The sequence below is a fragment of the Triturus cristatus genome, chromosome 3_1 (assembly GCF_964204655.1).
Source record: "Triturus cristatus chromosome 3_1, aTriCri1.1, whole genome shotgun sequence".
In the NCBI taxonomy this organism is placed as follows: Eukaryota; Metazoa; Chordata; class Amphibia; order Caudata; family Salamandridae; genus Triturus; species Triturus cristatus.
The window spans coordinates 854365100-854382085 of record NC_140583.1 but is presented as its reverse complement, the minus strand read 5'-3'; the positions used below and the strand labels follow the sequence as shown (position 1 = coordinate 854382085).

The following is a 16986-nucleotide window of genomic DNA, read 5'->3' as shown; positions in this document are numbered from 1 at the left end:
GGTGTGGTTCATGTCTTCTTTACACAAAAAGAGTCTCCCTTCTATAACGGGGGCTATCTGCCTTCTCTGCACAATTGTTTCTCAACCTAGGACAGTTATAGAATTATTTATTACATATTTTTTATTGCAATGCATTACTAGATTTTACTTGCATCTATTATATTCGATATTAAGTATTTAAGGTTTATTATTTCACTTTCAATAAGTAGTTTATTTACTTTTCTCTATAAATTAGAAATTTAGGTGTTTCACTGTGTCCCTTCACACCTTCTTAGATTCACTATTTTCCTTTTACTATTTCCTATTATCCATGTTATTATTATATATTAGATAACATCTATGTTTATAACTACATTGTTCTTAAATTTTACCTATTTTATGATATATATATCTATTTATGCATATATTATAACTTATCAATTAATAGTTGCACATTTTATGCCTTTACTTATACATTCATGGATTATTGCATCTTTTTATATATTTCTACGTTCATGGATTACTACATATTTTAATATATATATTTGTATTTTATTAGTTCTTCCTTAATTTTTTTCTATATTCTTAAAATTATAGATCGTCTATATTTATATTATCTATACTTTGATTCATATATAAATTTATATTAATGATTCTTTCTAATATGATACGTCTTTTTCTACCTATACTTGTATCAGCTTTACTTTACTCTATTTCATATGCGCATATTTACTCTTTAATGAATGTTATTTACAGTTATTAATAATCAATAGCTTATTCTGTATTTTGGTTTGTATTTAGGCGATATTGTATTCATGTATATATTTTTATATATCTTGCTGTATTCTATTAACCTATGTCTCTTACCTTTCAGCGCTCATTCTTCTATATACTTGGCTCTTTACCTCTTCTTTACACACACTTGGCCGTTCAGATTCTTTCGTTTCTCTTATATAATCCTCACCATGTTTCAACCCTCCTGGTGGAGGTCCTACCCGCGGCGGTGCTCTAGTGAGCCCAGACCCATGGCTAAAGTTCTTCTTCTTTTTTTTTCTTTAGATTCCTATCTTCTACTAGATTTCCTTATACTAAACGTTATCCTATTAATACTCCCTCTCTTCCCCTTTCCCTATCCTCTCCCCTTTTCTCTTACATCACACCTTGGATTAATCACTTAATAAGTCTTGCATTTGTTCTTTACTTCACTATATTAAAAGGAAAAAAGTTCTTGCCTATCTGAATTCAAAAAGAGTAGACATGGCTCTCCTTCAGGAAACTCATTTTGCACCATCAGAATCTGAAAAGATACGCAGAGAATGGGTGGGTAAAGTCTATCACAGCAGTAGTCATACAGACAGATCCTCAGATACTACCCCCGTTCGTAAATGTGGAGTGGCAATTTTGATCCGTAAATCTTTACCAGTCACAATCTCAAAAACTTGGGAAGATCCAGATGGCAAACACGTGTTTGTAAAACTGCGCATCGCCGATGCACATCTTTGCATAGGTTCTGTTTATGCCCCAACGGGTAAAAAAAAAAAAATCTTCTTCAATTTTTTCTTCAGTTAGAGAGTCAGTGCTCGACAAAACAGGCCCTCTTGACAAGAATAATGCAGCGGACAGAGCTCTTATGGGCGATATTATTGAAGATCATGGTCTAATTGATCATTGGGGCCTTTCACATCCGACTGCTACTGAATATTCCTTTGTTTCTCCCACTCATGGTACTTTTTCCAGACTGGATTATTTCTTAATCTCACAAAGGGCAGTTCAGTTAGTTCATAAATCTCAAATTTTAGAAGCATCAATCTCTGATCATTCTCCAGTTTTGTTATCCCTTCAGACAGGCCTGACAACACCGGGACGCAAACCTTGGAGGATGAATATTCAGTGCTATAAAACTTCTCTCGGAAAAACACAGCTTCAAACCCATCTTCATACATATCTTTCCCTTAATCACGGATCTGTGCATTCAAGCAGAACTCTATGGGCTGCAGCCAAAGCTACCATCAGGGGTCAACTTATGAAAGATGCGGCACGGGCCAATAAACAAAATGCTACTCGACAGAAAGAGTTAGAACAGGATATTGAAATGTTCACTCAATTATATACTAAAACACCTCTCTTTCAACATCGTAAGTCCCAAGAGCAGGCACGCATGGCATTGAACAGCCTTTTTACATCCAAAGCTGAGTATGCTTTACAAAAGATGAAAGAACGTCATTATGAACAAGGGGAGAAGGCAGGGCGACTCCTAGCGGCCCAATTGCGATAACAAGAGGTTGCAATGACTATTCCTGCCATTATAACATATGGTGGAAATATGTTAACTCGTCCACAGGATATTGTCAATAAATTTGCTTCTTACTATCAATCATTATATACCCCAGACGCACAAATAGACCACAAAAAAATGCTTTCTTTTCTTTCTCAAGTAAATCTCCCTTCTCTGTCTGACGAAGACAGAACACTTTTTGAAGGAGACATTACTAAAGAAGAAATCTCACAAGAAATAACTAAGCTCCCATATCACAGAGCCCCAGGAGATGATGGTTTTCCTGCAGAATTCTATTGCTGGTCAGGTACATAAATAATTGACAGTCTCTATGCTGCTTTTCAGGCAGCAAGCAACACAAACTCCCTCATCTGTATATCTAATAAAGCGATCATTGCAGTCCTCCCTAAACCGGGCAAAGATCCATTAATTTGTAGTAGCTATAGACCCATATCTCTTCTTAATTGGGATGTCAAAATACTTGCTAGTATCCTCACATATCGCCTGTGTAAAGTCTTGCCTTCTTTAATTCATCACACCCAAGTGGGATTTATACCTGGACGTTCCTCTAGAAAACATCAGCGTACTTTGGCACATACACTCCACTCCGCCAAATATCTTCAGAATGATGCATTGGCTCTGTCTCTTGATGCCGAAAAGGCATTTGATCGAGTGGAATGGCCTTATCTTTTTCATATATTGGAAAAATTTGGTTTAGGGTCCCAATTTATACAAAAAGTACAATTATTATACCAACAACCTTCCGCTCAAGTGAATTGTGAAGGTTTCCTTTCAGACCCCTTTCCAATTTCTAGAGGAACACGTCAAGGTTGTCCCCTATCCTCTCTTTTATTCGTTCTTGCTTTAGAACCTTTAACAGCAGCAATTTGTCAGTCAACTGATATTTCAGGCATCTCTCTTCCAGTGGGGAGCTCCAAAATGTACCTGTATGCTGATGGCATATTACTCACTATTACTCATTTATCGCATTCTCTGCCCTCATTGCTTCAAACCATAGAGGGATTCTCCTCTATTTCTGGTTATAAAATTAACTGGGATAAGAGTGAAGTACTTCCAACATCCGATGGTACTACTATATCAGTCATTCAGGACTTTCCCTTCCACTGGAAACCCTCACAGCTAAAATATCTTGGTATCTTAGTAAACAAGGGAACGATTGGAATGGTTGCAGATAATCTCAGCCCTCTGATCACACAGATGCAGCAGGATTTTGACAAATGGAAAATATTAGGATTATCTATGTGGGGATGGGTTCAAGCTGTAAAGATGATCACACTCTCACGTTTCCTTTATACTCTTGGTATGCTCCCCTTCACATACTTTTATCCTCCCAACGCCTTATAGATCCTAAAATTAAATCCTTTATCTGGCTAGCTATGCAAAAACTGAAAGCACATCATTCTCATGGAGGTCTAAGTCTCCCATCCATAGAACACTACCATTTGGCATTGCAATTATCACAAATCATATACATGCTGCAAGATAATTCTCATACACCACAATGGGTGCACATAGAGCATCATTTACTATCCGCTGAACCTGGTCTCTCAGTTCTTTATACCACAGGTGCTAGTCTCCAAGACCCTCGCAATCCACTATTGGCTTCAACGCGTAAAACGTGGCAGAGAGCTCATCGCCTTTTAGATTCTAACCTACGCATTCATATTAAAGCTCCAATTTGGAACAATACTGCCATACGTGTCAAGGGAAAAACCATCTCCTGGCCCCAATGGAAACAGGCGGGTATTTCTACTCTAGATCAACTTCTACATGCTGGTGAACTTAAACCCTTTCCGAATTAGCTGAAGAATTTGGTCTTTCGTCGTATCAATTTATGAATTATACTCAACTTCATCTCTGTCTTACCAAAGCCTTGAGGGCATGTCCATGGTCTCTCAAACCTTCACCAATCTCATCCTATCTATATACTTGGGGGACTCATAAAGAGGTCATTTCTGGTTTATATAAAATATTCACATTTCATTTATTCTCCCAACCCTTATCATGTGCTCTTCGTCTCAAATAGCAAACACGCCTTTTACTTACATATGACGATGAAGACTGGCTTACTCTTCTGGAAACCTTAACCAGAGGAGTCAGAGAAGGGTGACAGAAATTTTGCTTATTCAAGATTTTACATGACTGGCATTGGCATCAAAACTGCATAAAGCTGGACTTCTTCCTCATACTAATTGTTGGAGAGGTGCTACTTCTGGTTGTGACATAGTCCACACCCTCTGTTCTTGCCCTATCATCCAGTCCTAATGATCTTACATAGGTCAGATTTTACAACACACTCTGCTTTGGATTTACCGTTAACACCAGCCATTGTTCTTCTGCATGATTTACGAACTTTACCACACCTTACCAAGCCTCAATGCCGTCTTTTATATATCGCTCTAACCACAGCTAAAATATGTATACTACGGCAATGGAAATCTTCAACGCCACCCTCTCCTGAATCTTGGCTGGTGGCTATGGTTCAAACTGCCTCTTATGAAAGAGTTATCTACAATTTGCAAGATCAGACACAATCATTTAATCAAATTTGGGCCCCCTTTTTACAACTGAATAATCCTTCGTGATAGACAATTTCGGTCACCCCATAGTGGATTCCACTGTATCGTAACTTGTTCTCTCTTTCTATTTTGCTCTTGCTTCTACTTTTCTTCTCTTCTTCCCTTTTTCTCATCTTTACTATCATGCATTTACATACCAACACTAAAAACCTGTCCTAAATCCGCTCTTATTTCGCTTCCTCCAATTTCTTCCTTTTTATCTTTGGTCAATTTTCCTATATACTTTTCTGTACTGTACTTTCTATTCTTTTATATTTTTTTTTACTGCATTGGCGCCTTTCCTTTATTATTCTTCACTATCTTTCTATTTACATTTCCTGCTTTTCTCTCACTTACTTGTTTGCAATTTTATGTTTCACTTCGTATCACGTTTTTGTTCTTTTTGGCTTTAAGTGTACTTTCTATTTCACCATAAGTCATTAGAGTTTTTCAATCAAATAGCTTATTGTTTTACACACAACTGAATTATTTTATTCTTCTTACATCTTATTATTGTATTATCTGTACTTAAATATGATACAGTCTTCATCTTTATGAATTCATATATATTTAACTTTTTTTATTACTTCCAATGTAATTTATGTTATCATATTGCACATTTCTGTATTTTATTGCTTTTACTCCATTATATTTTCTAAATGCTAATAAACAAATTCAACACAAACTCTTGCTGCACAACTGAGGGAGAAGCAAACACGTCCCCTGAATCTTCCCTCACCTCCTCTTCTCCCCCGCCCTACACACCACGGCCCCGAAAACACGCAACACACAGTCATTTACAACCCGCTCCAAGTAGTTGGGACATGGGTGCCGATTTGAGCTCGTAATTTCTCCTGGATGGGAGAAATATGAGAAATTGGATTCAGTATTACTAGTTCCATGTGTTATTCCCAGTTCCAGATTAAATTACCCATAATCCCTCAATTTAGTTGTGAGGATTGGGCAGAATCTGAGAATATGGCTCCCCTGGTATCTCAGCACCCAAATGTAGGGTACTCGTAATAAGAATCTAAGATTCGAATAGAACCTCTAGTGACAACCCAGAGAAGGGTGCACACACCTACCACGAAAACCATTTTCAAGTGCACCTCTGGAAAGGAGAATGCTTTTATGGTACTTCCGAAAAAGCTCCATTATATATATCCAAATCCTCAGTATTATTCACCGCAGACAATAAGCTAACATAAAACCCTGCAAGCGCCTCAGGAAAAGACATGGTGGAAATGTTTGTGGTAGAGGACGGGACCACTTAGTACCCATGCCTCAGTGGCTTCATTGTATAAGGATTTTGTTCTCTTTGTTGTACTTTTACCAAAAAATTAGACGAATTAAGAAGGATAAATCTTAAAGAAAGTTAAGGTCTTCAGTAGGCGATTTCACTTAAATAAAACCATGTTTAAAATGACAGAAGGGCTTGGGACTTGGCAATTGAGTGCACCACTAGCAGCCCATGTGGGTTTCAGATTAATGTGATTTACGTGTCTTTTATTATTTGAACTCTCTGCCAAGTGTATTCAGAGGGAGGCATGAGTCAAGAATCTCCTGAGGGTCAAAATTCACTTACCCAGATGAAAAAAAGCCAAAGAACTGAAGGAAAAAGTAAGCATGATGCTGATATTTTATAGTGCCATGCAAAAGCACCAGCCCTCCTCGCCACTGGGAGGACTGCGGCACGAGCTAGAAACTGGTGTCCATACAAGGCGATGTCTTGGTGCAGGTTGGTTAACCAGACATTAGCTGCCTGAAGCTGCTCTATTTTCTTCCTATGGATTAGCCCTTGGTGAAATAAGGGACTTGAAGTATCAGTTTTTGTCTGTGAACAGAAACATTGCATCAGGATGGGGCTTGGTGTACGAACCAAGACTTGGCATGGATGTCTATGACAAATGCAGTTTGCAATTATTCGTACTAAGACATTATTTACACCTAATCCTTTATAGCTATAGGAACAACAATACCTTTTGGCTTCTCAGGTAAGGCATCCATAGGTTATCAACAAGTTCCTGTCGATACTTCTTTGAAAATGAGCCGGCATAGGAAATGAAAGCTGATGTCAGAAGTACGTCACCACACAGCGTTTCCTCCTGTTCATGGTACTGGGCTACAGAATGTGCCCATCTGATGTTTTCTGACTGTTAAATGTAAAGTAAAGAAAACGTTAGCACATTGTCATTTGATCACAGCTTTGACCTAATTAATTGCTTCGCTCTTGCTTCAATTTTCCAATTAACCATAAAGAATAATAGTAGAATAACAAAAAATAGGTAGGATATTTTCCATGAACAAGATATTTTTTCAAAAAAGTATAGTCTTTCCTTGCATGGTATATTCATATAGTAATGTGAGGGGAGAGGCACCAAAGAACCAGCCACTTGCGACAAAATATACACAAAAATGGAAACAACAGCCCATATGTCATGCTTCTACAAAAGCTTATGCGCAACAGCCGACCAGGCAAGTTTGCCCATTCCCTTAAGTCTTGTTCAGAACCATGTCTGACTTAACTCTTTTGAAAAAGACTCCGTTCTTGCTCCGCACAGTTCCCTAACACATTATCTCTACGTTTCCATCCACTAATCTCATCAATATAAGATTAGGCCTCAGATTTTCTTCCACTGTGTAACGCAAAGCTGACGCAAAGTGTTAAGGTGAGATTTACGATACAACGCAAATATCGATTTGCGTTGGATAGCATCCAAAAGAAACGCAAATTTGTCCAGTGCGCTGCCTTGCATTACTTTGAGTCAATAAGACATTTTATGAGTGGTGCATGGGCCATACAACCACCCATTGGTTTTGATGCAAATCCCTATCAACAAAGAATTGTATACGGGGCGGGGATTTGTGCAAAAATCCTATGCCTTTTTCATTCAGGCACATCTCCTTGGTTTTCCTCCTTTGCTTGTGTGCTGCATTGCACAGCATACATACAAAGTATGAAAGGCCTAAAGCATACATTTTGTACTTGAAGGGATCCTTCCAGTACAAAACGCATGCTTTAGACAAGGCAAGGGTTCCTGTGTTACTGCAAGGGTGTCTGTGTTGGTGCAAGGCTGCCAAAAGTATGACAGGGTAGGGAGAGAAGAGAACAGCATCACATCTTAGTAGATGTGGTGATGTTCTGATCTTTCCCTTTCACGTAATGCAGTGCATCAACTTTACTTGTGTTACGTGACTTCTTAATAAAACCTGGCCCTGTTTATTTAGGTCTATCAACCATGGTTGCTGTGAAGACGTTTTGGGGCTCTGGTGATTATTCATTATTCGGGTAAAGTATGCTGCATTTTCCCTTTCTTTATAACATGTTTTATTGTAATTTGTTTTCTGGAATTGTTGTGGACCTCACATAATTCCATTGCTAAGCGTGCTACTGCCAATAATGCACTCGGGTTAAGTATGCAGCGCTGTACCTGATCCACTAGGCACAGTGACCATTTCCTTAAATACATGTTAAGTAGCCATTTATTCAGAGACAGCAACTTTTTTCACTTGAACAGAAAAAGGCCTTTCCCTCTCAAAAAAAGTTTGTAATGTGGGGTGTTCAGTCTGAGAAAGTTAGCTGACTGGAGACAACAGGGTGTAAAGATATGGATGAACTTAAAAAACCAGACACCTCACCTTACATTTAATGAGGTCACCTACAAGGAGCGAGTGGAGTACTCTTCATGCTTTGTACACATGATCCTGTTTCGCGAAGTCCCAGAGCAATTCCCTGCAGCCTACTAAGGAATCTGTTGTTTGTATAAAAAAGGATACAGAAAGCCCATCTTCAGACCACTGCAGTAGTCAGTCTAGAATTTAGGGTGACACCTGAATCGAAGGGCCCGATTAAGAATTTTAGCAGATGAGTTACTACATCCCAAGCATGACAATAACCTATCAGCCTTATTAAAAGTGGCATAGGATGTAATGCACTTCCAATAAGATGGAGGGGTGTTTGTAATGGAGTAACCTGTCCACCAAACTCTAAATCAGACTATGTTCCTGCATATGCTGAAGTCAAACACCAAGAAAGCATTTCTGAATCCTGAGCACTTAAAATTTAGGGCTCCAGTTGTTTTTAGGCATCCATCAGGACTGCTGACATTTTCATTTGCTCACTAAGGAAAGGGTGTGTCTTCCAATGCTTGTGTTATTCAGCTGTTTGCTAATATACCCTCCTTTCTTTTTTTGATCAAATATGATACGTTTTTTGCATACTTGTATTCAGTGTTTCTTTAAATAATGTTTGCAGAATTGGCCCATTTTCGCTCCTTCCTACCCTTAGGATCTTTCCGATAGGAACTTGCTGACATGTAAGAACACTCATGTGTGGATGTACAATTTATCAATGTATCCTTATCTGGGCTTTTATAATGTTTTGATGTACTGTATTTTAGGAAACAGTGTGACCAGCTGTTCAAATGGGGGCTCTAGTTGGCATTGGCTGGCACCCTGTTCATGTGAGGACACTTATTCTAGTCAGGGTAAGGGAGTTACAGAACCAAGATAACCCCTGCTCACCCCCTTGGTAGCATGGCACAAGCAGTAAGGCTTATCTCAGAGGCAATGTGCTTATTTCCATTGATGTTGTTCTTGCTGTTTCCCAAAGAAAACTTTCCAACACAATAACGTGGAATATTCCAAGGCCCTTCTGCTAGCTCACTGAATGAACTGCATTTAGTCAAAATAGTTTGCTGTTGTTCCTGTAACTAGTTTGTCCTGCATCAAACACACAAAATGTGATGGGAGGGATTTTTTCAATTTGTCTAACCACTGACAATCTTTGGGGGTAGCATCCTAACCCATTGTTCTTTTGCTCACCATGCCACCTCAGTTTGGAACCAGTCATATGCAAATCAGCCTTGACTTTGCTACTTATGGGAACAGTCCAGCCCAAACTGCCAGGCCAGGTCCTCACTGAACCGGAACACAAGCATTCTAGACCTGGGAAGGTGGTGGATGTCCTGCCATCTTCAAATGACATTAACATAGAGTGGGCAGAATCAATATGAATATATAAGTCAATATACTAGGGTAAATAGAAAAAAAAAGATGTCCTATCCAAGAAAACTGTATATTTAGGGCATATGTATGAAGCCAAATTACGATCGCAAACGCTGAAATTCACAGAATTTCTGCGTTTGCGATCGCAATTTAGGCAGTGTGCAATGTAGCACACAAACACCCACTTGCAAAATAAGGAATTGCAAATTTTGCGATTCCCTATTTTGAGAATGCATTTAAGGAATCCCAAATTGCGATTCCTTAAATTCAATGTAGGAAGCACCCAAGTTGTGCGATTTTGGCTTAAGGAATCGCAAATTACCACCAACTTCAGGTTGGTGGTAATTTGCGAATTCTTTGAAAAATTCACTTTTTTGCATTTTTCAAAGTATCATGTGGCGCACATGCTTATTTCAGGGGTGCCACAGAGTGTCCAATTGACACCCTTGCAACCTTGAAATAGCTTTCTCAATTTTCGATTCTCTAATTGGGAATCGCAAATTGAGAATGTCTTCCCATTCATTCCCATGGGCCTTCTAGCCCATAGGAATGAATGGGAAGGTATTCCTTATTTGTGAATCTCAATTTCGCAAATAAGGAATGTGTAGGATTTGCAAAATATTTAGCAAATCCTACATACATTGCATTTTGAGATTCTCTAATTGCGATTCCCTAAAAATCGCTATTTGAGAATCGCAAAACGCATTTTTCATATATATGGCCCATATACACCAGATTTTGAGGTAGGCCAAAACTCTTTCCGATGCTACTAGGGAGGTGGTCCATTTTCTAACTGATTTTGCTGCCTATTTGTAACTTAGAATGCTTCAGATTTTACACATTATTCTGCGTTTCCTTTTTGCCTTCATGGCAATAACTTCATGCATTTACATTTGCAATCTCTGTACAAGACATTTTGAATTTTTGCAATAAATCTTTAAACATTTCCATGGCAGCTCTAGAACTCCATTGACTAGGGTGAATCAATATTCGTGTAGTGAGATAGTGCTTAGATAGTAAGTTAATATGAAATTTTATAGAACTGTGTTATTATTTGCTTAAGTATAATTCTTTTGCTAACACAATGGTTATTTTGCAGAAAGCAATGCTTTCCTATGCAGGAAAACTGTATATAAACTCAAGATTTTGGGGTTGAGGCAGAGGTCTTTCTGATGCTACTAGGGATGCTGTCCATTTTCTTATTGATTTGGCTGCTTAATTGGGACTTAGACCTTTTCTAGTTTTGCACATTATTCTGTGCTGTCCTTTTTGAGCCTTCATGGAAATAGCTTTGTGCATTTACATTTACAATCTCTGTACTGCACCTTTTAAAGTTTTATAATAAATCTTCACAATTTTTATTCCTGCTCGAGTACTCAATTATTGAATCACTCATTACTCGATTGACTATATTTTGACATGCTGTAGAGTGCTTTATACCAGTGACACATTGCCTCATGAAATTGAGGTTTAACATTGTCTCTAATCCAGGCACCCGTGGGCATGTTGTTAAAGTAAAATCTTGGGGTGTACAATTACAGGGGCTTCCTGTGCCCACAGTGCCATTTGCTCCTGTTTAGTTGAGTAGGACTGCTTCTGCTGAAGTTAAACTGTCCTGCTTTGTAGACTAAACAAAAACCTGGGAATATGCATGGCTAATATTCCCAGAGTAAGCCAGGTTGCTCATATAATGAGACATGACACTGACACATGCTACCATTGTCTCAGCTGGTCTCTCTGTCTGACATTAAATCTACTCTAGACGTAACAATAGTTTGATCTCCCTGTACTAAGAGAGCACTACCATGCTCTCTTCTTTCCGGAATCTTACTCCGATGTACTAGAGGGCCTGCAATGGCAAAAGGTGGGATTTTCTCCTACTCAACAATCTGTCATTTTTCTGGAGGAGAGGTGGTTGCATACTTTGTCCGTGCCTCTTACTGTTTGGACACAAAAAAGCAAACACTAAGATAAAGGTGTACCATCTACACACATTTTGTAGAATCACCAATAGAAGAGCCATCACCTGTGTGAAAATTCTTGGAGTAGTCTTGAGACCTAAAGGGGGACCATGAGTTGATACTGCTCATACTGGACTGTGAACCATCAAAACCTTTAGACTGATGAATGAGGATGTGCTGATAGGTATCTTCAAGATCAAAAGACGCCATAAAATCCTTGGGTGGTACAAAAGGGAGGCTCTTCTATAGGAACTTCATTTCGATATATACACATGAAGAATAAATCAACTAAGATTTTGGAAGTCTACTATCACTGTGAAGCTGCCAGGATGTTTCATCACAATAAAAACAACATATGTATGTCCCTTCTCAATGTGAAAATGGTATCATCCTATTCTAGTCTAAACACAATTATGGATCCAAGATAGCACAGCCACATGTTTCCTTTTATTCCTTGGAAACACAGGGTGCAGCACTCCAAAGTGTGAAGAAGTAGAATTGCTTGACATTTCCCTTGGTTTAGATCTGTCCTTGAAATTAACTTTGTACGCTGATGACCTATTGCATCTATAAAAGGGCACAACACAACTATGGGTCTGGTACTGTTTTCTTAAAGACTTGCAAGCCTTTTTTGATTCATCCTCACCATTCCAGTTTCTCCTATGTATGTGGTGGCTTGTATGTCTGCTTCAGATTCCAAGATTAGAACTTTTAGAAGGTCAAGAGAGACACTGGATAAGAATGTTATGTGCATCACAATCCTTGATGGAAACACCACACAATTATTTTGTTTATTGATAGTTTTGTGTAGCCTTTGACAAAGCTTTTCAAGAATCTGGCAGGTGTAAATATTATAGACTGGTTGTTTCATTTCCAAATTTAAGCCTGCATAAGTGTTCTTTGGGACTCAATCAAGCTTACGGTCTCTTGTTTCTGAAGTACTTATGTATTCAACCTTTCTGATGAGGCTATACACAGGAGAATCAACCTGCACTCCTGATCCATCTCCATTTCTGCTTGCTCTAAATCGCAAAGGCATAACAGGAATCAAAGGATCATCACTTGTCCAGAACTTTCCATTCTTGATGAATATGATCATTAATAATTAGGTGTATAAGCAGCCTCAGAATAATTTCTCTGTGAAACTGGCAAAATTATCATTGGTTCTTGGACAGTTTCTTCCTTCGGAAGACACAAAACCACTTTGAGATAGGTAAAATTTCCTCCATAAACTCCTTTCAAAAATGTGATCTATTTGCATCCTCCAGGGCAGACTATTCCTTACAGCAGATGTTTCAGAAGAAGATAATAATAACTCATAATTATTATACTCATATTGCACACTTACACCACCTATCTGGTCTCTAGACACTTATAACATATTAATTAGTACCAAACTCAAAGGTGAACATTTCTTTCAAGCGCAGAAGGATGAAAGGCTTAGGGGCCCATCAGTCTTCAAACCTGTGACCATTACGCTAGGCACAGAACTTTTAACTAGATGTATTAATCCACTGAGCTATCTTAGCAACTTCGTGAAGACTCAACTCTTAGTACATTTTATGAGATATTTTCCTCTACTTATTGTTTGAGGATTCTGACAGGAACTTTAACATGGTAAGCTCCACAAAAGCTTTAATGTCCAACTATGAAAGGCCTTCTCATCTGAGGGGGAGACGTAAGATATTCCCCCAGGTGTAGTCTCCTTCTATTGTCTGGATTGGGGCCCCCATGAATCGAAATCTCTTAACTTCTTAACAGTGACAGTATTTTTTTTCTCTTTTCGGCATAGGTCTTGATTCAAAAAGTAATGCATAGACTATGCCAGCTCCTCCTCCACATGTATACCACTTACTATATGCAGCTCTCATCGCCACACTTCCACCTCCAGGCTATGGTTGTTCATTTTTTACGTTAGGAAAAAAGCTTTCTTCTCCAGGCTCAATCAAGCTTCAATTCTGGAATGTGGTACATGTCCTAGTTGAGTCTTACATGTATAATATATTTAGTTTAGTAGACCCTATACCCACCCCACAATCATGAATTCACAAAACACCAACAGGGTATGGCAGCAATCTTAGCAGCAGTACTGGTAAGAGATGAGATTTAGGAAAAAAACACCCAAGCGGTCTTTCTCAAGCAGCTCCCAGGAGCACTGGGGGAACAGAGGGATGGAATGTAAACAGCCTGTGTTTGGTTCAACGCTGCTCTCCAAACCATCTCCAGTCCCAGTATCAATGAGACTAGGAGATGAAAGGAGGAGGATGGGTGGGACTTATCTATCAAATCTGCAGTTATTCTACCTCTATGCAAGCTTGACTTCTGCCCAGTCCTCATGTCCTGGAAAGAAGTAGCTGAGCTTCCTGCTCTATTTTGCCTTGCAACTATGTATTATTAAAATGAAGGGCAAGAATATGTCCCCTGAAACAGTTCTAAAAGTGGTATTTTCGAACATAGAATGTAAAAATCACCCTCACTAAAAGATGCATTTAAACATTCTGAGTTCAGGCATATTAAACTTTATTTTCCTATCTGGCTTCCAAGGGCAGTTATGCTTATAAGATGTTATAAGCAAACTCCCCATTCTATCCTATGGGGACAGCTAGCCTTACACTAGTGAAAAACGAAATTGGCAGTATTTCACTATCAGGACATGCCACACACATCAGGGCATGTTCTACCTTTCACATACACTGTACCTTGCCCACAGGGGTACCTTGGGCCTACCTTAGGGGTGACTAACATGTAGAAAAAGGGAAGCTTAAGTCCTGGCAAGTGGGTGTACTTGCCAAGTCAACATAGCAGTACTAGACTGCGCACAGGCTCTGCAATGGCAGGCCTGAGTTACATTTACAGGCTCCTTATGCGGGTGGCACAATCAGGGCTGCAGGTCCACTAGCAGCATTTGATTTACAGGCCCTGGGCACACACAGTGCACTGTACTAGGGACTGACTAGTAAATCAAATCAGCCAATTATAGAAACACCAATCCATACATACAATTTAGAGCGAGAGCAGAAGCACTTTAGCACTGATCAGCAGTGGTAAAGTGCCCAGAGTCATAAAACCAACAAAAACAGGTCAGAAACAGAAGGCTTCAAAGCAAAAAATCTGGGGATAAACCGGCTGTAATAGCAACGTCTAACAACAATGCAAAACTCATCAGTGAGCACAGGTCATGGTAATTCGATCATTAATTAATGAATGTCTCCTCGCCAACCTTTAGTTAAATTTAAGGTTGTTAAGGTCTCATTATGAGGTGTCGATGCCAGCAACATTATGTCTGCCACCTGGAGTTTCCGATACTGAGGGTACTGGCAACTATCAGGGTGTTAATGGGGAAAACAAGTGGAAGCCTGATGCCACCCCCTGAGACATGGGTATTTACAGGAGAATCTGAAATTCCAGGTCTGGTTCCCCCAGTAAATCTTTGTCTCAACCTGTAGGTCTGTTACACTTCAAACTAGGAATTCCAGGATTTAATAATCTGACTCTTAGTGTATTTATCAATTTGTGTGTTTTCCAAACTCTAGAAGCTACACACAAAAATGCTTTAAATAGAAGCAATAAAAAAGCATTGCTCACAGCCTCAGATGGTAGTAATTCACAATAGTCTTTTTGAGGTTTCCAAATGGGGAGTCATTGCCCAGGGCCAAGAATGGAGGATCTTTCTGGGGTAGGCGATTTGGTCTCTCCCAGTCTATACTTTTAAATAGTTTCAAATTACTGCTTCAGAAGGCTGTGCAGAAAAATGACAAAGACTAAAATAGCACTTGTCCAGGCTTTAACCTAATTAGTGTCAATCTCCAACGCGTGCCCTGTCTGGTAAAGGGGCTTGAAGAAAATACTTCTAGGCTTCAGGTTCTTCTGCTACAGCCCCCAAGATCAATGAGGTGGCGGCTCCTCCTTTCCCTCTGAACACAGAAAAGATGGCATCTACTGCTGCTCAGCACCTCTTCTCCAGGGCTTCCTTTAACTTTTAGTTCTGACTTGACAGTGCAGTTGTCTGCAAGACCTATTGTTACCAATTTTTACTAATTCTTCAAAATGTACATTGAGTGAACTTTGGCTCTGCCCCGCATAGTATTTCTCAGTCACCTCATGATACTGTCTAATTAGAGTTAGGGGTGGGCGGAACTCGCAAACTTTCACCCCGCTGAATTCTGCAGAGTTACATAAAAACTCTGTGAGATTCCATGGTTTTCCAGCAAAGGGCGGAAAATATGCATGCCACCCTGTAATTTAGCGCCAGTAGCACAAGTAGTGCACCATGCGGTGCAAAAGAGTGTGCAGCTATTGAAGTTGATTTTGCTGCCGCTCAAGTCGAAAATCTTTTTGAGCAGCAGCAAATCTACACAAGAAGCAGCCTCTGACCACAACCAATTGCACCAACCCGCATTAGTAAATTTAATTAGGGTGCCTCAAATCTTGCTCATGGTCACCAACTGGCATTTCTGGAGTCTAGCAGGGCAAAATTCTGCTATGCAGCGCTTGGCGGAATTTGGAAAGAACTCTGCGTTACAACAGTAACGCAAAGTTGCCAAAGTCTGCCAATTCCATGGGCAGAATTAAACATTCTGCCCACCCCTAATTGATGTGTCATCCCACCTCTTTTAGACTGCTTGCATTAAAATGCATAGGGGACTATTTTACATTTCAAAAAGTCTTTGAATCATCACGCAATAAATTAATCATCTCATAAATCAAACTTGGCTGCCTGGTGGTACATATGTAGACCTCTTTCCCATGCATGCTTAAAGAATACACCAACATAGAGGTCATATGCTAGGCTTGCCTGTTGACAGGGCCAAAGCGATGATATAAGTGTGGCTCTACTTTATGGAAGAATTATTGTCATTAGTTCCAATAAATTAAAAACGTATGAATGTTTCCAATGTACAGCAGTCAGCTGGGTTTCAGAATGAGAGTGCAGACAGGCAATACATTTTTGGTAGATAGACCACTCATAATAAAATCAAATAAGATCAAGGTAATACAACATTTTATAATACTACTATAATTTACATTTTCCTATGAATTAACAATGTCACAAGCCAGTAAATGGCATAAAATCTTACCTATTTTACACAATGAGCACTGACATAAAACAAACAGCAAACTAACCCTCTAATGCAAAAGCGGCAAAATAAGAAAGCAAGAGTTTGATGTTTATCAAAGGACAAGG

General features: G+C 39.2%; 1 protein-coding gene across 1 annotated transcript in view; it reads right to left on the bottom strand.

Annotated features, from left to right (window-relative positions):
• LOC146861181 (dynein axonemal heavy chain 11-like) overlaps positions 1–16986 on the bottom strand; it is a 2741463-nt gene that overhangs the window by 525110 nt on the left and 2199367 nt on the right. Inside the window, exon 55 of the mRNA XM_085646213.1 lies at positions 6813–6986. Coding sequence (XP_085502339.1) covers positions 6813–6986 — 174 coding nt within the window. The remainder of the gene's footprint in view (positions 1–6812; positions 6987–16986) is intronic.